The sequence below is a fragment of the Ictalurus furcatus genome, chromosome 10 (genome assembly GCF_023375685.1).
Source record: "Ictalurus furcatus strain D&B chromosome 10, Billie_1.0, whole genome shotgun sequence".
NCBI classification, from domain to species: Eukaryota; Metazoa; Chordata; class Actinopteri; order Siluriformes; family Ictaluridae; genus Ictalurus; species Ictalurus furcatus.
In genome coordinates this window covers 648,942-672,022 of record NC_071264.1, presented here as the reverse complement: position 1 = coordinate 672,022, position 23,081 = coordinate 648,942, and the positions used below count along the sequence as shown (strand labels likewise).

Sequence of the window (23,081 nt, the reverse complement as noted above, 5' to 3'; positions counted from 1 at the left end):
AGGTTCACTGTAATTTGACATAAAATGTACAGGATGTTTATTTTTCATACATTTAGGATTTAATGGGTTTTTTTTTTACTCTTCGAGGAGCAGAAATGATCTTTTGAGGCAGCTTCTTCATCACTACCTGCTCCGTTTGTCTGAAAAATGTAACGACCGGTTTCAAAAAGTCACGATGTCTTCAGTTCATGTGATTTTACTGTTGAATTTAAACAGGAAATGTGAAATATTTTTTTCCTTTGTTTCCTCTACTGTCTTTTTGCTGTGATCTTGAACACAGTTGTATTTTTTTTAAAATAATAAATAAATGATCATTCTAGTTCTCTCACTTTCCCTGTCCTAATTGTCCTGTATCTGTTAAATCCGTTTCATCTCTGGTCTTTCTGTCTGTATGAACACTTGTAGAAATGACATGTAGTCCATATTTTTAAATGATTTTATTCATGATTTTGAATTTAAATAAAGATATTCTTTAATTCTGTATTTTGTCATTTAATTATCATTAGAAATCAGAAGATCAGATTAAAGCCACGGCTTCTTTACCTGCCGAAGCTGTAAAACGTTCAATAAACCAGTCAATAGATCAACTGAATAAATGTAGATTTTTATTTACTGATTAGATGTATTGATGGTGTTGATAGATTATTTGAAGAGTTTTATTGATCTTGGACAGAATCATTCAGATAAATATTTTTTAAAAAATAAAAAATTGATAAATAGTTGATGAAATAAATGTAGTGTAATGTACTGAGTCAAATATGAAAACTACAAATAAATAAAATCTATTTATATCTGTGTATAATTAAAAACCTCACTTAATACAAGAAATTCATATCCTAAATATTGCAAGTGATTAATCTGTTCATTTTATTCACCTGTTTAATTATTACTTTCTAAATAATAAACAAATGAATGTTCTGGATTCATGAGGAATGTTTACATTTTGTGTCCAAACTCAAAAGTTTAAACAAAGTGTATATTTATGATAATAAAGCACAAAGAACGTGAAACATCAACACGACTACAATCATCGATTAATTAAATTAAATATTAATTTTAAAAAATTAAATTAAACAAGAGTAAGATGAAGTATATTTTTAATTAAAATGTAATTAGAAAGGAGCACTTTTAAAGTGGATTTGATTAAAATAATGATAAAGCTGTTTTTTATGTATTTGTATATATTATCCTCTATCGTGTTTAAGAAGAAGAGAATAATGAAGCTTTTTATGAAATAATATTTGGGTTTATTTTATTTTATTTTCTCCTCACAGATTCAAATTTACGTCAACGTCCGTTACGTTGGTGACGTCACCGCGAGCACGAGAAGTCGAAGTGAGGAGCAGAAAGCGTTGTTAGTGTTAGTATTAGTTCTGGCCGGTTTGGACCCAAAATAAAGTGAGTTTATTCGGTTCTGTTTTGTGCTGTATTGTGTGTATGTGTGTAGTTAACGGTGTTAACACCTGTGTTTCAGATGTATCAGTATGAAGCAGGCGGTGACGGCGCACTGATTCACTCTCGGAGCTCGGTTCACTAATGACCGAATCACTGAGGAACCGACCAAAGATATCTCACACCCGCACGGAGAAAAAGAACAAGAGGAGAAGTGAGACATAACATTTTATAACTTTTTTTATTCACTCCTCTGGTTCAATATTAATGTTAATATTATACAAATATGCTAGCGGTGCTAGCTTTTGAGGAGGCAGTCCAGTCCACGCATGCGCAGTGTAATTAATGAGCAAGCTAATCGAAATGAGATTAGCAAATAGGTCGATGTTATTTTTGATTCTATTTAAAACGATGAATTCACTCTGTCAATAACTGACCAGTCTGAGAATACTGCATGATTTACTTTTATAAGTGGACGTGGCCACCTACTGGACTGGAGTGTGGGCAGTCGATTGGCAGAAAAAATCAAATAAAATGGGGAAAAAAAAACAAAAAATACAAAAACAATACTACGTAAATAAAGGAAAAATAAAGAGATAAATAACTATATACTAGATATTTAGCCACAGTTCTTGTATATTTACTTACAACCACTGCATATAGACACGTGTATAACCTAATAGACCTATATAAGATATAACCCAGCACACCTATACTATAGCACTTGCAATGGAAACATACACTACCGTCAAACGTTTAGACACATTCATTCTTTATTCACCCCCCCGAAAAAAATTAATTTTTAATTTTTAGGATCTTCAAAGTAGACGCCCTTTTTCCAGAAATGTATTCTTGGCATTTCTCACTTGATATCTTGAGGAATTTCCCTGAGATGCTTTTTAAACAGTATTAAAGGAGCCTCATTTCACTGCTGACTTTGTTCCCGTCTTAATTTCTTTGTGGGATATAATGTATATTTTTTAGGAATACGATCTGCAGATCACTGATAGGAACCAGGTTCTGCTGGTCAGTCACGTTAGGAGGTTGGGTCCTGCAGCAGCTCCTCCACCAGGACCTGTCTTACTCATCCCGGAGTTCTGCTACCTCACAGGTCTCCCTCACAGAGCGGGAGAAACACAGCGCTTAATCATTGTCTGCTTCTTATCGCACTAATTGTTGTAACTTGCTCAGGTCTGACTGATAAGATGCGCACGACTTTAACATCATGAAGGACCTTTCCACTCACACCAGACTGACCCCAGAACAGTGGGAGAACCGCCTCAACAGATTCATCAACAACATGAGCAGGTACTGGATAAAAGCGACTGCATTATTAATTCAATTCTGCTTTTGTCTGTATAGCGCGTTTAACAGCGTACGATGTCACAGAGCAGCTTTACAGAAACTTATACATTCTTTACATTTAGAAATTTATCCTTAACGTGCAAGCCAGAGACAAATTTTACAAAAGAAACATTTGTAGCATGCATATAAGGGATGTGTATTTACTTTACAGAGACTATCCCGGGCAACACGAGGCTGAACATATAGCGTGATGGTTTTTCTGATTATATCATTCTTAAGTTTAATGATAGATATACACTACCGATCAAAAGTTTGTGGACACCCGACTGAAATGTTTTTCATGATCTTAAAAGCCTTTTGATCTGAAGGTGTACGATTAAATGTTTGAAATTAACGTTATACCAATTTACACTGCTGAATTTTTCAGTGAATCTCTTCCAGGAATGCCAGTGTTCAGACTACACTCAGCACATGGGGTCTAAGCTTTGAGAACAAGCTGCTGAATCTGACTGGAAGAGTTCTTCCTGCTGAGAGGATCCTACAGGGAGCGAGAGCAGTAAGGGGGACCACAGAACACAGAGAACACAACTGTACACGACACGTGTTGCACTCTTGCTGAGTAGAGTTTGTGTGTGTGTGTGTGTGTGTGTGTGTGTGTGCAGTATGAGTACAACCCATGTGACGCGGATTGGTCTAAAGAGATGCGAGGTCTTCCTCTGATGACCAGCATGCCTCTGGAGATCTGGCTGCTGTCCCATACGCGCCGTAACGCTGACGTCGCTCACTCACTGCTGCAGACCCTCAACAAAGTGCCCGTGGGCATCCACCTTCAGAGGCCGGGAATGTGAGCCAACACACTTGACAAGTGTTTAGAAAGAAATTGTAGCCTGTGCCATTACTGCGTCCTGGGCTCTTTTTAAAATTCACTCCCCGTGAGCTTCATGAAAGGGACGCTAGTGTGTAGCACTGTTAATTTCAAATTATTAAAGCGGTCCTCGTCAATTAGGTAGTGCAGAACTTTGCTCTAATATTGACCGTATTCAGCTGCAGTCCATCAGTTAGGCACAAACATTTCAATGGTCTCGGCAAATAAACGTGTTTTCCGAACTGCACGCTCTAAAATGAAGAGCTTCTCGACAGCTTTTCTTTCATTCATAGCGGAAGGCAGTGGTTACTGTGCGTAGTGTTTTATTTGAACCAGAGCCATGTTGAGCAAGGATCATGTCTTAATTGCAGCGTTAACACTTTTTATTCTCCCCCACTTCATTTTTTTTCTGTGTGCAGGACGGAGTACGATGATCGACAGGAGGCTCTGCAGCAGAGAGTGGTGCAACAGGTTCAGATGGTGGGTCTCACACACTGGGTAGAATCAAATGTGACCATGTAGTTTGTTTAGGATTCAAATATTAAAGTATTTTACTATGCTGAAAATGTTCAGGTTAGCATCCGTACTTTTTAGGGGTTAAGGTATAGAAAATGTATTGTATTGCTTAGAAAAACCGTACATGTGACTAGTAATGTAACGACCGTTATATTCATTATTTGAATGAATAAGTAATGCACTCGCTGTCCATTTTATTAGAAACACCCTCACATTCATGTAGTTATTCAATCATGGGGCAGCGGCACGATGCATAAAAAGAACTTGAGTTAACGTTCACATCAATGCATAAAAAGTTACTGTTCACATCAAGCATCACAATGGGTGAAAATTGTGACCTCTGTGACCTTTACCGTGGCATGGTTGTTTGTATCAGATGGGCTGGTTTGAGTATGTCAGAAATTGCTGATCTCCTGGGCTTTTCACACAGAACAGTCTGTAGAGTTTACTAAGAATGGTGCAAAAAACATTGAGAGAGCAACAGTTGTGTGTGGATGGAAACGCCTTGTTCCTGAAATACTCAAACCAGCCCATTTGGTACCAGTAACCATGCCATGGTTGTCTGATGTACACATTAACTGAAGCTCTTGACCTGTACCTGCATGATTTTATGCAATGTGCTGCTGGCACATGATTGGCTGATTAGATAACTGCTTGAATGTGATATGAAATATATGATTGAAAGGACTTTGATTTAAAAATAAATAAAATAAAGGGGTGGTAGAAGAAAAAACCCACATTACTATGGGTAAATAATATAGATGGCACTAGTGCTGCACAATTAATCGAATATCGATCGCGATCACGATTTTGACGGCCCACGATTAAATGAACATGATCGACTGCGATATTAACGTTAAAAGTTCGTCCTCCGCTAATAGAAAACTCAGCTGCAGGTCAAATCAAGCGCTTCCTACACTTATAGCAAATCACCATAGGGCAGCGCAGGGATGACGTCATTTTGTAGTACCAAAACCCGGAAACAGGGTTAGCATTTTAGCCCTCGAGCTGCCAGGTTCGCTTCGAGCTCCAGCGCTTTGCGTGAGGAGAAATCATGACATTAACACGCTATAAGGTGGGTTTAATTCAAACTTCTTTATTAAAAAATTCCTCACCAATCATAATCAAGAGTAGAACTGTTCCGTCTGTAAACATACAGTACACTGCCGCTCTCCTTCACCAACTCTAATTCACTTCATTTAAACTCACGGTTGCCAGATATCACTAGAAAAGTCAACTCCAGTTTCCATGTTTTGATTTAATCCCCCAAAACATTATCAGCAGACATGGACACTGTACTGGGGAACTGATCTAAAACTGATAAACAAAAATAAAACTACTAAAATGTTAAGACAGAAAATGTGCTTAGTTATAAATAAATCATTTTATATATATATACACATACATACAAAAATAAATATATATATATATATATATATAGAGGGCACACGGTGGCTTAGTGTTTAGCACGTTTGCCTCACACCGCCAGGGTCGGGCTCGATTCCCGTGGCCCTGTGTGTGTGGAGTTTTCATGTTCTCCCCGTGCTGCGGGGGTTTCCTCCGGGTACTCCGGTTTCCTCCCCCAGTCCAAAGACATGCATGGTAGGCTGATTGGCGTGTCTAAAGTGTCCGTAGTGTATGAATGGGTGTGTGAGTGTGTATGTGATTGTGCCCTGCGATGGACTGTCCAGGGTGTACCCCTCCTTGCACCCGATGTTCCCTGGGATAAGCTCCAGGTTGGATGGATGGATGGATATATATTATTATAATAACTTAATTAAATATAAATGAAATGAGAAATGAAATAATGTTTAATTACTATGGGTTGCATTTAATATCAATTTGACATTAAGCTTAGTTCACTATTTCATTGAAAGCTATTAGCCTTTTTCCTAATAAGGATCACTTTTGTGTTAGTCTACTTTTAATTAGGACTCTTTATTGTTTTTAAGATATCTAAAAATAAATATTTTATGTTTGTTTATTTATCAATCAACCAACAGTATCATTGCTATTATTTTAATTCAGTTAACAGTGACCATGAGCAGAGAGCTTACATTTAACTGTTTATGATAGAATTCCTGATTAAAGTTTAAATAAAAAAAGATTGGTATCTGGATCAGTATCATCTGTAAATATCCTGATCGGAGCATCCCTAATGAACACCATTAAACTAAAGCGCTTTGCATCTGACGGGTAAATGAACTCACCCAATCACATCCTATATGAGATTATTCAGATATCTACACAATACACACAGAGCGGTTCGAGAACTGACTCCAGCCCAGAACCATGACAGTGGAAATGTCTAATAGTGTAGCTTTAAATATATTTAAGAGGAGCAGACTTCAAACACTGAACATTGAGGTTTATTGTATTTGTTTACGAGGTAAACAGGTTAACGGTTGTTTTTTGCATACAGTCTGTAAAATGAACTGAAAATATTAGATTTAGTTTATCAGAAGGTAAATTAATGTCATGGCTCACACTATGTTCCTAAAGTCTGTCATAATTGACCAGCTCAAGTTTTCTCATGCCTACTTGTGTGTTGTATTGTGGCATGAGAGAACTTAATAAATGTGAAAGTGCAATAAAAAATGTTATCACTAAAATCAGTGAATAATCGTGATAATCGAGATCTCAGTATTAATCAAAATAATCGGGATTATCATTTTGGCCATAATCGTGCATCCCTAGGTGGCACTGATCCAGGACCTGATAGCAGCAAAAAAAACGGTGGATCAGCCATCAGAGATAACAGAAATCAAATCATATAACTGATGCATGTAAAAGAGACGTGACTGTTCTTTCACTAGGATTGAATTCATTATATTCATACTTTATGTATGGGTTTCTGTATGAAAGTTTAATGGTAAACCGAGTGCTTCAGGTAAAATAATGAGCATTGTAGATCTTAAAGAAAACAATATCGGATGGGTATCGGCTGATACTCAAGCTTTCCATTAAGGAAAATAAAAGCTAGTATCATGACACTTCTAGTAAATAAGTCAAATGAAACTGTATTTATTTATTTATTTATTTTTTTAATTGAACGTTTAAGGATATTGCTGTTTGATTTTCTTTGTTAAAGTCGTTTCACCTTTTGTGATGTGACACACGCAGTGCAGTGCAACTGCTTCTATGTGATTTTTGTCACAGTATATCCTTTTATGGGTCTAAGCATACGGCATAGGAATATTTCAGATTAACAGCCTCAGTCTACAGATTACCATTACTTTTTGTTCTGAAGCACTCACTTTAAATCATGTGTGTAAGGTGGTTGTGATCCTGTCAACCAACCGTAAGGATAAATACGATTGCGTGAAGAAGTACCTGTGTGTGGACTGTCCCACTAGAAGCCAGTGTGTGGTGGCTCACACCCTCAGCAGACCTCAGACCCTCATGACCATAGCCACAAAGATCTCCTTGCAGATGAACTGCAAGATGGAAGGAGAGCCGTGTAGCGTCGAGATCCCGGTACGGTTCTGTTCTTCAAGCACTGGGAGTTTTTCAAGTAACTGAAATATATCCGGCATTGGGATTTCAACTAAAACCAAAATCATCACTTAAAAGCATATCTGATCTTGTAACTGATCAACAGTGGCACCTCCTAACCCTGATGTTATTCTATTAAAACATTGTTTTAGTGACTTCTCCTGCTCTTTCAGTTGAAGCACCTGATGATGTTTGTATCGACTGCTACCACGACAGTGCCGCAGGAAAGAGATCCATCGGTGCACTGGTGGCCAGCCTCAACCCGGGCATGTCCAGGTACTTAAAGCATGACTTGTGTGGACTCTGTAAACAGCTTTAAGAAGGGTTGTGTTTAATGAACTAGATTTTAGATTTGAACTTTTCCACCAGTCTTCAGAAGAGCATTACCCTTTGTGGTTTATCGTAACTTTAAGAGAGAGAAAAAGTACAATATCGTTCTTTTAATGATTAAAATGTTTAATTGTCAAATTGCTGAGGTATAAGGAATAAAAAGCATCAGGAAGACCTGTTTAGCTTCGTGGTGCGTCACATTACACCATCCTGTCGTTGATTGATAATCTTTCTGCATATAGCAGCATGCTCATGATTTCTTTATTTGTTGATATTTTTTAATCCCTCGTATATCTGCATATTGTTACCACTACAAACGATCAGTAAAGATTATGAATCCAACAAGAGTTTTTCAGCTCAGTGGTGGGAAATTTCAGAGACTTTTAACACTACTTCCTGCATCTCAGGATTCTTTACTCAGGCCTGAGCTGGTTCTCTTAATCGCACACACTGTTCTCTGTATTTCCATTTCCTTCCGGTTGAAGGACAGAATCACAATTTTTTAGTCTTGAATCCTCTGAACGTTGTTTTCCTCGCTGCTACCCCACCTTCATCTTCCTCATAAAGGGTCTGGGCCATGCTCTGTATGCTATGTGCCACTGCTCTGTAACCATGAGAGCACCGTCCTTCTCTCAGGTGGTTTTCAAAGTGTGCAGGGTATGAAATGCACTCTGGGAGGAACATCATGCTCATAAATGACCTCGTTACACTGCAGTCTCTTTGATTCCGACTTTACACTCAGGATGAAATACTCACACTGCAGTCTGACGGAACGTGGGAGAAAAAGCGAGCAATTTTAGAATTGTCGCTTCAGTTAAGAAGTGCATTAAGACATGGCTTTTTGTTTTGATTTCTTTTCCTCAGCTGCGCTGAAGGCCTACTTCAAATACAACAAATGTTTGCCGTCACGCATCGTGGTGTACCGAGACGGCGTGGGCGACGGCGTGCTGCTGAGCGTAGTCGACTATGAAGTGCCTCAGTTCACGCAGTCCACCAAGGCCATGGGTGAAGATTACGCGTCTTTCTGATCGCAGCTTCAGGTTGCGTTCGGTGTGTTTTAAACACTGATGGCTTGATTCGTCAGGTACAACTTCTTCCTCGTGAGTCACAAAGTGCGCTTCGGCAGTGTGGCCCCCACTCACTACAACGTGGTGTACGACAGCAGTGGCCTCAAACCAGACCACATGCAGAGACTCGCCTACAAACTCTGCCACATGTATTACAACTGGCAGGTAAAAGCCACACACACACGTTCATACAAGCCCGCTTTCTACACAACCCCAGATCATGCTGATTGTCATTTTCTTTAATCGCACGTCTATCATTAGAGAATCCGCATCGTGTGATCAAAAACGGAGAACGCGCATGAATTTGTTACAGAATTTGTCCAAGATTTTATTGGGAATGTTTCGTACAGTGTTGACGATCTAAATAGCTTAATTTAGCTTAAAACCGTGTAATTGCAGGGTTAAAGATACGAGCTATACGAGATCAAGCCTGCGATCGGAGCGTCCGTATACTCGATGTTTACAAAACCGCAAGAACGGAAGTGAAATGCTATCAGTCAAACACGTCAGAGTTAATGTATTGTTCTGATGACTGAAGGAAAATTTTACTTAACGGTTATATCTTAAGGGTGAGCTGAGGTTGTGTATAATTAGTTTAGTAGAGAGAGAGAGTAAGAGAGAGAGTGAGTGATGTAGAAAAAAGGAAATAAAGAATTAACAGGTGCTGTGAATTGAGGATGTGTAGAAAAAAAGTATATTTAAAGCAGATGAATGAGTGTATGAGAAGCCGGGAAAGGTGAGGTTTCCTTCACGTGTTTCCTGGAGGATGCAGTAGAGTTGTGTGTTTGTGATTTCCTGTATACATATATACACTTGTATAAAATATACACATATACACACGGTTGTGTAGTTTTAGAAACATCTGGGACTTGAATTTTCAGTGTGCACATGATAGATGTGCTATATAATGTAATTTAGAAACAGGTGGATTACACTAATATTTTACACTAAATATGAAACTTATTCACTTCGACTGAACATTAAATGAATCTCAGAACTGAGACAGTATTAAACAGTCAGTAACAGAGGCCCCTGTGAGAATCAGAACCTCAGGTTTAATCAGTGTTGTGGAATGTGATGTGATAAAATCAACAAGTTAGTATATTTTACTTGTACTCTAAACCGGTTATCTAGGAATTGTTGTAGGGGAAAAAACTACTTGAGTCAAGCACTTTCCTTTAACTGGAGCTGAAACTTGTTGTTAAAGCGTTTTTGGCCTTTTGTCAACCCTACAGTGCACGTCCCCGAGGCGCGTTCACTATTCACGTTTTCCTACAAAATGTCACCTCCTGTAATAACACGAGCACTGCTTTTTATTTATTGAAATATTTTACATATACGGATTATATACTTTCTGTACATTTACAAAAGGCTGGTGTAGATTTAAAACGCTCTGAAAGTTTTCACCAAAGGAACAGAAATTATTATTATTAATTTTTTAAACCTGTGGCTCTGTGACATTTAACACCTTCAGCAAGACTTTAACACGAACACGCTTTAAACCGGTATTTCCCGTCGCAGCACGCGCACACTCATAATATTGTCACTACAGATCCCATGGAAATTAATGCTACTTTTAAATGGTTTTACTCTTCACCTTATAAATCTGAATTTCCTGCAGACGATACTAAAGTGAATGCATTTCTTCAAAACCTTTGTACCCCTGTTATTGATAAGAATACTGCCATGCAACTGGACTCCCCACTCTCTCTTGAAGAAATTTTAATTTCAGTTAAAACTACGCAGTGTAACAAAGCTCCTGGCCCGGACGGGTTCCGATTGAATTGTTTAAAGCATCTATTGGAAAATTAGCTCCATGGCTTTTATCTGTGTTCAACGAATCCTTGGAATGTGGGTCTTTGCCTCCAACTCTGACACAAGCCACTATAGCTCTCCTTCTTAAGGAGGGTAAGGATCCGTCCTCCTGCGGTTCTTATAGACCGCTGTCTCTGCTTAATGCAGACGTAAAGGTGTTGGCGAAAGTAATGGCATCTCGTTTAGAGAACGTTATCCCTTATATCTGAAGAGCAAACCGGTTTTATAAAGGGACATCAGTTGTTTTTCAATTAGACAATTTCAATTGTCTTTAAATTATTCAAAGCATTCGGCTGAGATTGGGATTTCTTTAGATGCTGAAAAAGCATTTGACAGGATTGAGTGGGTTCAATCCACATCAGAGAGGAATGATTTCTAGGATTTATGATTTTATTCTGGTGTTAGGTAGTGAGGCGAGTACCAAAATTAAGAATGTGTGGGAAATGGTGTTAGGAGTACAGATAAGTGAGGAGTGTTGGGAACGTGCTATAGGTAGGATACAGTCTACCACTTCCTGTGCTCATCTTGGACTCATCCAGTTCAAAGTTTTACACAGAGTCCATCTGTCCAAGTCGAGACTTTGTGATGTATCCGGACGTAGAGGACAAGTGTGATAAATGCCATGGCTGTCCCTGTCATCTTGGCCATATGTTTTTCTTCTGCCCTGATCTCTATGGTTTTTGGACTGGTTTCTTTACCATCATGTCCACTATTCTCAGAGTAGATTTAAAACCTTGCCCACTCATTACTATATTTGGGATTCCTGATGCCTCAGTTCTATTACGCTGTGTACAAAAAGATATTATCACTTTCACATCCCTAATAGCAAGACGTTCCTGCGACTGGTTCGTGTAAATAACTCGTACAGTCAGGCAGGTGTTGGTTGTTTAAAGAAACCTTTTATTTAACAAAAAACAAAATAAAAATCGGCTCCTCAATCTTCCACCTCCTTCTGAAAACACAGATGAAATAGAAATCACACGCTGCAAGGATACAGCCAGGTTCTCTTTTACACACACCTGAGAGGAGATAAACCAGCTGAACTTTCTAATCTTACATTAAACATCCAACAAGCAGCTTTCGGGTCACAGTGAGAGATTAATGACAAGTTCCTGTAACGCTTCTTCTGCTTTAAACTCGAACCTGAGGGTGACGACGCCATCTCGAACTAAAACAACTTCTATCTACAAAGCTACAGTGCAGAAGAGTTACTCTGACCGGGGTGGAGTATTTCAGTGTAGTACCTTCTGATCGGTGATCAGCCTGCCACCATGCAGCTCACCTTCCGTCAGCTTCTCGGCTGCACGTTAAATGCAATCAGTGAAACCGGTGCGTAATGAACCTGTAGAGAGAGAGAATGACAGTGAATAAGTTCAGATGTTACTTGAACACATCTGTGATCTGAGTGCCTTGACCTCAGACGTGATCTGCCTGCGAGGTAGGAACTGTGAGGTTAAACGCTGTGACTGTAAATAAACACTGAAACAGGTGTTGACTACGAGTGTGCGCTTACCCTATGCGCTGAAGTTGCCGCCTTAGATCACGGATGATTGCGATCAGAGTCGCTCGTCTCTGCTCCTGAGCTGCCAACACCTACAGGAACACAGCTGCTGGAATAACATATTGATCCTATTGATCAGATGGTTACGTCTCGCCAACACCTACAGGAACACACAGGTCTTTTAAACTCACGCACGTTGTTTTACATCTAAACCGTTATCCATGGACAGAACACACACTGTCTGCAAACCAATATAAACACAGTAAAATAAAACAGGAATGTGTTGGAATAAAACTCAAGTGATCGAGTCACTGATGAATCGTTAGCAGAGTGGTTCAATGTAGTTTAAAAAAATAGACAAGTTTTAATTAGATGAACTGTGCATCCTTACCTCCGGGTCTGGAGCTGCAGCCTGTTGGCCGTGCCCTATGCCAGGGTTAGCCATTCCGCCATCACCCTGTCCTGCTCCTAGGCTGCAGGCTAAACACAGTCAGTGAAACCGGTGCGTAATGAACGTGTAGAGAGAGAGAGACAGAGAATAAGAGTGAATAAGTTCAGACGTTACTTTAACGCATCTGTGATCTGAGTGCCTTGACCTCGGACATGATCTGCCTGGCGAGGTAGGAAGCGTGAGGTTAAACGCTGTGACTGTAAATAAACACTGAAACAGGTGTTGACTCCTGCACTTACCACATGCGCAGAAACTCCGGCAAGAGCCTAAGGATCCTCCTGATCCGAGCCAAACGTATCCTCCACTCTATCCTCTCAACACCTACAGGAACACAGGTCTTTTAAACTCACGCACTTCGTTTTACATCTCCATCAGAAGATGCAGTAGGCCTAATCAAAGGCCAGATAGGTCATCTAGTCCACATACCTTGTTGCACCATTGACTGAACAAACAAGTAAACAAACAAATAATATTTTATATTCATTTCAGATCTGTTGCACTTTTATTATTATTAAATTATTCAACTGTTGGTTAAAGGTGCAAAAAAAGGAATCCACAATGCAATTAACGATTAACCAATTTAAATCGAATACATGTATTTTCTAGTATTTCCCCCCAGAAGTTTATGTAAATACTAATAAAAGCTTCTCATTGTTGCCAGATTGAACAATCGAGTGCAATTTGAAACATGTTTTTTTTTTCTTTTGTGCATTAATTAGTTCATTATGAATTTAATCACAGTTTGCTATGATTTATTACTAAAATATATTTATTACTAAAATAAAAAAGGAAATCCAGTAGGCAATGATGTCAATAATTAATACATTTAAATCGAATAAAACTATTTTAGTATTTTCCTCCAGATATCGTACACTTAGCATCATCAATCAGCATGATCCGGGGTTGTGTAGAAAGCGGGCTTGTATAAACACAGGTGTGTGTGTGTAGTGAGTGGGGGCCACGCTGCTGAAGCGCACTTTGTGACTCACGATGAAGTCGTACCTGACAAATCAAGCCGTCAGCGTTTAAAACACACCGAACGCAACCTGAAGCTGCGATCAGAAAGACCGCCAGAGAAAGAGAAAAAGAACGATGAACTATGCCTGAACACACCACTCGGGTCACGTGACTTCGGCGTCGATGACTGTTCTGGAAGGAGGGTTGCTCGGTCAACGATTTTCATTATCGATTATTATCAACTATTATGGATTAGTTGTTGCAGCTCTATTTGCAACACATTATACTAAGAATTGTGTGGTATTTTAAGATGTTTGTTCAAGGTAATGCAGTTAATACCCATTGCAGTTCTTTATACTTCGTGGTTATTACTCAGATTATAAATGTATTTGAGTGAGGACATTTATCACCTGTGTGCTTTTTCTGCATTGTTATGAGCATATGTACTGTATGATTTAGTAAAATAATCATTAGCCATTACGTTGTTATTCTGATTACTCTGGGTGTGTGTGTGAGTGAGTTCATGCTCTTGGGTGTGTGTGCTGTGTGCTGCACTTCCTCTTTTTGGTCAGGCCCTACGCCTTGCTGTAGTTAACTTTTAAGAGACATTGTCTGTAAGGAAGAGAGCGTGACTCTGTTCTTTCCCTTATTCTCAATAAATTCTCATTCTCCATATTTTATTGCCCTTGTGTTTTATTTCTATCAAAAATCTTATCCAACACTGATAACGATCGGTCTGATGAGACCTGAGCCAGGAGAGGACCGTTCCCTTAATGCCAACAACATTTTCTAATCTATCTAGCGCAGAGGTGCCCAAACTTTTTGCTGTGAAGGGCCAAGTTTGGCCCGCAGGCCCTAGTTTGGGCACCTCTGATCTAGCATGTAGCGGAGCGTTGATTTGGTCGCCTGATCGAGTTCTGTCGGATCAGACGGTGATCCAAATCTAACTGATGTCTGCGAGGTTATTGATGAAGCTCGGTGCAGTAGCTGGTGTGAAAGTACATTTTATGCGGTGGCGAGGTGGAAATATGATCCATACGTATTATGAACGAGATAAGAATGATCGGAGACAACTTCAGACTGTGGAAGTGTTACAATATTTTCTATATTTAATCTGTACGTATGAGGTCAAGAGTGTGACCACCATTATGAGTAGGCCCGATTACGTTCTGATTGACCTCTACTGAATCTAAGATGGACACAACCGCTGTTCTCAGAGGGTCTTCTGGGTTATCAAAATGAATATTAAAATCACAGACGATTAATGCTTTATCTACAGACACAACCAGGTTTGAGATAAAGTCTGCAAATTCACTAAGAAATTCAGTATATGGCCCTGGGGGTCTGTAAATAATAATTAGAGGAATTGACATTTTTTGTGGCTACATAACTTATACTGGTATAAAGAATTTCAAAAGAATTAAATTTATGACTAGGTTTTGGTGTGACGCCTAGATTTTGACTATGGATGAGACCAACACCTCCTCCTCTACCAGTTGAACGAGGCTGATGTACATAACTGTATCCAGGAGGACTGGCTTCATTTAATGCTATGTACTCGTTTGGTTTAATCCAAGTTTCCGTTAAACACATTAAATTACATTCCTGATCAGTAATGATGTCGTTAACAATAAGAGCCTTAGACGCAAGAGATCTAATGTTTAATAGTCCTAGCTTCAGATTAAAGGTGCTGGATGTGGATTCAGTATGATCTAATTTTAGGTTAATTAGGTTACTAAAACAAACATTCTGAAATTGTCTATGTATTTGTATAGCTCGGGGAACAGACACAGTCTCTATAGTATGTACTACAGGTGTTGGACTATTAATTGAACATTGCTTATGATGAATGTTGTTATTGTAGAAGATGTGCTTACGGTAGACAGTCACTTGGTCTGTAGCGTCTTGGAGATGTTGTCAGACAGCAGTTCCGCTCCGAGGCTGCTGGGGTGCAGGCCATCAGGACGAAACAACCTAGGACGCTCCCAGAACAGATTCCAGTTATTAACAAACAGCAGATTCTCTTCATTACACTGTGAGGGAAATTACTCATTTTTACTTTGAAATAGTTTTGTTTTTGTTCTGTTTCATTCTCATGTGAGGATAACGACTCAGAAGGCCATGTGATGTCACTGAGATCAGAATGTTTATCTGCTTACAGAGACACAAACATGTTCTTCTGTTCAAGGTTCGTCTAAACATCATCTAAGATCCTAAAACAAAGCCTGTTTGAACTGCCTCAAACTGCTTCTTATCGGTATACAGAATGATGTCATGCTCTGAGTTTCATATATATAGTAGTGGTTTAGTACAAGGACTTCAGAGCACTCTCATTATTCTGTCCTGCTTTATTCTATCCTGTATTAACCATCTGAGAGAGGGGGAGTCGCTGCGGGGGTCCCGGCTCAGGAGTATGGGGGCGCTCGCAGGTCTTTAGTTTATTTATCGAAAACATTGGATTTGGTGGCACAAGGATTGCCAGCACGTTTGCGTGCCATGGCTCGAGCTGCTCTCTTAGTGCAGATCACTGGGAAAATTGCTCTCACACATTGATCTTACACTCATCACACCAGGTCACTTCTATTTTGAATTAGATCCACATGCAACACGACAGCTCATCAAAGAACAGGATATGAAGTTATTCTATGTGTCACCCAAAATTTTAATATTAAACCTATCAGTGTGTCTAATACACCAACTGTAGTGTTGTATTGCCTAATTAATTCTGTGGAGCCAGTCACTGAGAACACTCACGATTGCCTAGCCGAAATTCATATTTCCTCGAGCCAAAGTTTGAACTTTTTAGACGTTCCATCTGGAAGATTTTGTGAGCACCCTGTTCTGCCCAATTGGCCAAATTAAAAGCTATCACTACAGAGTGCGAACTGGTTACGGGTAGAATTGCTAATATATATACTGACTCTGATTATGCCCATGGATTGTGTCATCTGTTTGGAGCTGTTTGAATGCAGTGAGGTTTTAGTAAAAGTGCTGGAACGCCACTTTAACATACCGAGCAAATAGTTTAATCGAATTCTGATTGTACCTACTGCACTTCTCACTGTATGAATTTCAGATGCACATGGTTTTAACCAGTGCGCGAGGGGGAAGTTATGGGAAAAGATAAAACAGCAAGAGGACTGGTCTCTGGACTTACAGGCAATTATGGATAATTATTATTATTTTTTTAAACTTGCAGGCAATGGTGAATAATAATCTGAGTGTGAAATTTATGCTCAAAACAATGTCAGAAAGGGAAAATCAGTATCGATAGGGCTCATATCAATGCCAGAAGGGCCGTTTAAGCACTTGGTGATAGACAGGTTTAGCAGATGGAGGGAGGCAATGCCATCAGCAGACTAAACTGCTGGAACAATGATTCAATTTTTAACCAGAGAGGTAATTCCTAGAGACGGCATACCATCTCAGATTAGCTCTGACAATGGCTCAGCGTTCGTTTAAAAAACAGTGTTACAGTAACTGTGATTAAATTAAAATTTTGATGTGTTTATCACCCTCAGTCACAGGGAATAGTGGAAAAGGTAAGTGGTACCTTTAAGGCTAAGCTTTACGCAATTTGTGCTAACACTAAACTCGTTTCGGTAGATGCTCTACGTCTTGCACTAATGACCTATCGCATGCAGACTAACAGAAATATGCATCTAACACCGCATGAAATGCCTACGGGTCGACCCATGTCTGTGTCATACCTGAGAGGTCCTTATGAAGAACTGCCGCTGAAGTAATTACAGATGGAACTAAGAGCATATATGCGATAACTAACTGCCATGTATGAAGCTATCTATTCACAGGACCAGAGCTGGGGACCGAGAGAGGAGACAGAAGTTCCTTGTCCCGTGACTCCTGGAGAACAGGTGTACCTAGGGGTGTTCCAGCCCAGAAGGGAAGGGCCATACAAAGTGAGCACCTAGATTAAGACCTAGGAGAAAGGAGGATCAGCTGAGCGAAGGGGATGATCCAGTGGTTGACATTGCAGAGGAAAGAACAAGACAAGACATGAGAGAGGGTCTAAATGAAGATAAGGGAGAATGGCAGTCTCAGGCGATGGCAAAGAAGAAGGTCTGTCAGGGGTCGTACCAACAGAGCAGGAGGAAAGAAGGGCTCCTGCTGCTGAGAGCGGTTCTGACGAGCCTGATACACCTGCTGAAGGAGAAAGAGGCCCAAGCAGATGTTCCTTACAGGACAACTTTTCCATAATTGACTTTTCAGCCCTTGACTAGTCTCCAAAACAGTACTGAACTAAAACTGAATGAGACAATCAGTGAGCCAGATTGGAACTCTGATCGGCTGCAACAGGAGGGAACAGATTCCAGCTATATGTGCTTAATCAACTGTGTACTCTACATCACGATGACAACCACAGGCAAGTGCTGAACCAAAACGCATACTCACGCTTACAAACAATGTCTTGATTTTTGTGGGTAGGGAAAGAGACAGAATCTTTTACTCCTTTCTAGCCAATGGGAGAGGAGATGTTTGTTTCTGGTCTCCAGAGAGAGTGGTTTCAGGATTTGGTCATTGGTAGAAGGCTGACGTGGTCATACATTGATCACTAGTTAGTGTAAATGAAGGGACTGGATTGTGAGATTACTCTCTCTAGCTAGATGGGGCTTAGTAAGCCCCAGAGGGGGAGAATATATGGAAAATATCTGAAGTGCAAACAATATGTGTAACTGACATTTGGATATGTTAATGAAGTGAATTCAATAAGTAACCAACATTTAGAATTATTACTTGCGCATTATCGTATAATCAATATTGGTTAAAAAACATCATCTATATGTATAATCAACAGTTAGAAGCATAATCTAAATCCATAGAACAATGTTTGATCATGTTATATTCTGAGTGGATTTGAGTTGAATGAACTCTGTGTTTCAGTGTACAACAATTGTTCTTCTGTATTAGCTGTCTCCTGTCTCCACAGCAATAAAAATTGGCAGTAGATATTCGCATGTGTAAGTAAATAACTTTGAGGCAGATACAAATTAGGGAGTTAGGAGAGGGCCTCGGGAAAGGAGGCAGATATCAGCGGGGACAACCGATAGAGACAGACAGATGCTCATTGAGGCCTAAGAAGGGAGTCAAGGTCAAGACACACAAGCCTGTGTGAAACCTTTTTTGTAAAAAGAAACCTTGTCCTCATGAAACCTTTTCAAGAAAAACAACTAACTGCGCATGTTCCACAAATTTAACATAACACATAGACATGAATATTTAATTGTGGCAAAAGAAGATTGGTCTATTTTCAACGTGGAAAAGCAAAACCCCACCTACAGAGACTATGCTTTGGAGATAGGTATATAAAGACATGTTTGTGTATGCATAATTCAGACACTCTGCAGACTGTCACACTTTATTGATTTTCAATAAAGTTTATTTACTTTTTGACATCTACTAAACTCTCTGTCTCTGAAGTTTTTGACCTAGGCTAAAAGGCTGATTTTATTCACGACACTCACAGGCCACAATGGGTTCTAAAATTTGACAGAGGGGCCGGGCCAGGAACAGACGGATGGAGTGTTTCTGTGCACTAATATAAATGACATGTAAAAGCCATTACATGAAAGGATTTGGCCTTTAACAGGTACCAAAGCATGAATATGCAAGGCTCATTGTACCAATTGTTTTCCAAATGCATTAATTTGATAACACAGTAGAGAAACTCGCGTCCAGTTTCAGTGGGAACAGTGTTGTTGATCTCCCTTTTTTGCCAGTGCATCAAACTCTGGAGTTAGTTTTGTTGTGGCAATTCTCAGGATAGATCCGAGGTGTTGGTCAGTTACCTGGATCTGTGAGGGGCTTTGTCGATGTTCATGACGCTGAATGTCTGCTCACATACGTAGGTCGAGCCAAACCATGTCAGCATCTTCTTTGCCGTCCTCCGGAGGTTTGGAAACGTCTCTTCATTAAGTGAAGCATAAAAGTCATTCAGTTTAAGAGAGTTGAACTTCTCCTTTAAGACGGAGTCAGACTGAAGATCGATCAGTTCCAATTGCAGCTCCTGTGGTGCTGTTTCAGGGTCTTGTGACAGGGGACAGGACACCAGCTGAACCGACGGCAGATTTCTCTGTGCAGGTCGCCCAGTGATTTGCTGTATTTCTTCACGTTTCGGGTCGCCTCTTTCTGCATGGCTAGTGTGGGGAAATGAGAGAGAGATTTGTTTGAAATTTGACTGGAGAATAAAGTCAGCTTGGATTTGAAGGCTCTAACATTTGTGTACATGTCGTGCACAAACTGATCTTTCCCCTGTAGCTTGACGTTCAGCTCATTCGTGTGTGAAAATATGTCCACAGCAAACGCAAAGTCACAAAGCCAGTTGTTGTCGCTTAGCTCAGAAAATTCGTCGGATTTCCCCATTAACTCCAAAAATGCGATAATTTCCTCTTTGAGCTCCCACACTCGTTGAAACACTTTGCCCAAACTTAACCAGCGGACCCGAGAGTGGTAGAGGAGTCCTGGTGATCCGCATCAGTTTCCTCCAGGAACGTAAGAAACTGACGATGCTGAAGTCCCCTTGCTCGTATAAAGTTAACAAGTTTTACGACTGGATTCACGACATGATGAAGCTGCAATATAGACTTACACAGAGATTCCTGATGAATGATGCAGTGAAGGAAAATAACACCCTGGTCAGGGTTTTCCTCCTTCACTTTGTCCTGGATTCTTTTCAACAGCCCAGTGTTTTTTCCAGTTAAATTTGGCGATCCATCCGTGGTGACATTGGCAAGTTTACTCCAAGGTATCTTCATTCTCTCGATGACAGCAGACACCTGGTTACACAAGTCCTCTCCCCGCGTTTTTCCTTTCAGGGACTCCATGGTCAAAAACTCCTCCGTTATCTCAAAACTGTCGTTAATCCCTCGGATAAAATTAGGAGCTGAGCAGTGTCTTTTATGCTGTTACTTTCATCTAGTGCTAGTGAATATAACTTAAAGGACTCTGCCTTTTTGTTTAATTCGCTGGCGATATCTTCGTCAATTAGTTCCACACGGCGAGTCACAGTCCTGTGTGATGAACTGATTTTTTCAAAATTGCCTTTGCTCTCTGGACACAGGAGACCTGCTGTCTCTACCATGCATTCTTTCAAAAACTCGCCTTCGGAGAAAGGCTTGCTAGCCTTTGGTAATTTGAATGCCAGCAAAAAACTTGCCTTGGTACTTGACTCTTGAATCGCAGTTTGTCTGTGAAAATTTTTTGCTGAGTCTGTAAATTATCCGTCAACCTCTGAGCCGTAGCCGCCCGTTCTTGCGTTGACTGCTTGCTAGCGTAGTTGGCATGCTTCGTGGAAAAGTGACGGCTGATGTTGTATTCTTTGAAAACCGCAACAGTTTCTTGGCATATCAGGCATACAACCGTTGATCGGACTTCAGTGAAAAAATATTTTGTTGTCCACTCCTTATTAAACACTCGGCACTCACTGTCCACTTTTCTTTTCTTTGGTCCACTCATTTTTACAGGAGGGCTGAAAGGGCAAAGCGAAAAAGTGAAGTAGAGAGTAATACACCACACTGAGGTTTAATAATATAATTTGGACAAGTTCGGATTAAAGCCGGATTAAAAAGCCCAACGGGCCGTATATGGCCCTCAGGCCGTAGTTTGCCCATGCCTGGTCTAAACATACATGCATCGACAGCTCCGTGTCAATAACACGATTTCCTACCACAAAAACGTGAGCGGCTGCAAGCAAATAAGCAACCTACTTATACTGCAAGCAAATATGACTCATTTGATCTACAGCTACTGTGCGGCTAGAAAGTTTAATGTTTACAGTTTTCTGAATTTCTCCATACATTTAACCTGAAACCTGATCAGATCTTCATCCAAGTCCTTAAACTAGGTAAAAGAGAACCCGGTTAACAACAGATGCAAAAAAAAAAACAGTAGTTTTTACAGTTATTTATTAAGCAAAAATGATCCAGCGTTAAATATCTTTGTAGGAAAAGGTATGTGAAGTCTAGGAGTACGAGTTCATTTAAATGGGGCTGATTGAAGTCACGCGTTTCAATCAAGGGAATGGCAATTAGGCCCGCCCATGTTTCAAGAACATTAACTTGGATCTTCACCATCAAAGTCTGGTCTTCACCACACAGGTTTATGGAAGTGTGCCCTGCCTCGATCAAAGGACATTCCTGAGGACCTCAGAAAAAGAGAGTTGTCAATGCTCACCGGCTTGGAAAGGGTTACAGAGCCATTTCTAAAGAGTTTGGCTTCCACCAATCCACTGTGAGGTAAATGACATACAGATGGAGGAAATTCAGCACCACTGTTACTCTCCCAAGGAGTGGGCGTCCAGCAAAAAAGATCACTCCAAGGGTGTGGTGAATAATATCACAGTAAGTCATAAAGAACCCCAGGGTAACATCTGAGAACCTACAGGCCACTACTTTCCATAAAAGAACACTGCTGCCTGTCTGAAGTTTGCTCAAATCCATGTGGATATGCCAGGAGCCTATTGGAAGAATGCTCTGTGGACAGAGGAGTCCAGAATAGAACTTCTTACTTTAATTGAAAATCATTGTTTGATGCAAACCGAAAATAGCATCCCAACATAAGAACTTCATCCCAACCGTGAAGCATGGGGGTGGCAGCATTATGGTTTGGGGCTGCTTTGGGTCCGAACCAGCTTGCCATTATTGATGGACCTATGAATCCTAGATTGTACCAGGAGAATGTCAGGGTATCTGTCTGTGAACTCAAGCTTAACTGTAAGTGAGCCTTGCAGCAGAGACAACGACCTTAAGCACACAAGTACGTCTACAGAGAAATGGTTAAAGCAGAAGAAATTGAACATTTTGGAATGGCCAAGTCAGACCTTAACCCAATAGAAATGTTGTGGAAGGACCTAAAAAGAGCAGTTCATGCAAAGAAGCCTGCTAGCATCACTGAGTTGAAGCAGGAGGAGTGAGCCAAAATTCCTCAAACCCATTGTGCAGGATTGATTGAGTCATCGGAAATGTTTGCTTCAATTTATTGCTGCTCGAAGGTCTCACACCGGTTACTGAAATCAAAAGTTTACATACTTTTTTCAGCAAAGGTGTTCAATGTTGGGTAATTGTGCTCAGTGAATAAATGTGAAAACTATAATGCATTTGTTTAATTGGGTTCTCTTTATCTAGTTTTAGGGCTTGGATGGAAGTTCTGTTCACATTTCAGGTCAAATGAATTTAATTTTATACTTGTTTGTATTCTTTTTTGATTTTGGCTATCAAATCTTTATATTTTAATCTTTCATATATTTTCTGGATTGTTCTGGTAAAGTCTTTAAATTGCTGCTCCTGAAATCAAAACTGGTGTTTCAAGATGTTTTTGTACCTTTATGGCCTCCAATACCATAGTTTAAAAAAAAATAATTAAAAAAGTCAC

At 39.9% G+C, this 23,081-nt stretch overlaps 2 protein-coding genes and 1 long non-coding RNA gene across 5 annotated transcripts in view; 1 reads left to right on the top strand and 2 right to left on the bottom strand.

Moving 5' to 3' along the window:
- The window catches only part of LOC128614058 (uncharacterized), a 367,857-nt gene that overhangs the window by 38,790 nt on the left and 305,986 nt on the right, over nt 1-23,081 (bottom strand). The window lies entirely within an intron of this gene.
- On the top strand, nt 1,361-8,997 carry LOC128614062 (piwi-like protein 1). Its single transcript, XM_053635349.1, has 9 exons — nt 1,361-1,398; nt 1,475-1,606; nt 2,584-2,700; nt 3,139-3,253; nt 3,360-3,541; nt 3,982-4,042; nt 7,355-7,555; nt 7,747-7,849; nt 8,768-8,997. The coding sequence occupies exons 3-9, from the start codon at nt 2,618-2,620 to the stop codon at nt 8,929-8,931; spliced, it is 909 nt and encodes a 302-aa protein (XP_053491324.1). The 5' UTR covers nt 1,361-1,398; nt 1,475-1,606; nt 2,584-2,617; the 3' UTR covers nt 8,932-8,997.
- Nucleotides 11,544-15,711, bottom strand: LOC128614093 (uncharacterized). Its single transcript, XR_008386993.1, has 3 exons — nt 15,572-15,711; nt 12,977-13,179; nt 11,544-12,127 (listed from the first exon to the last, which is right to left on the bottom strand). It is a non-coding gene; the product is annotated as an uncharacterized LOC128614093 (long non-coding RNA).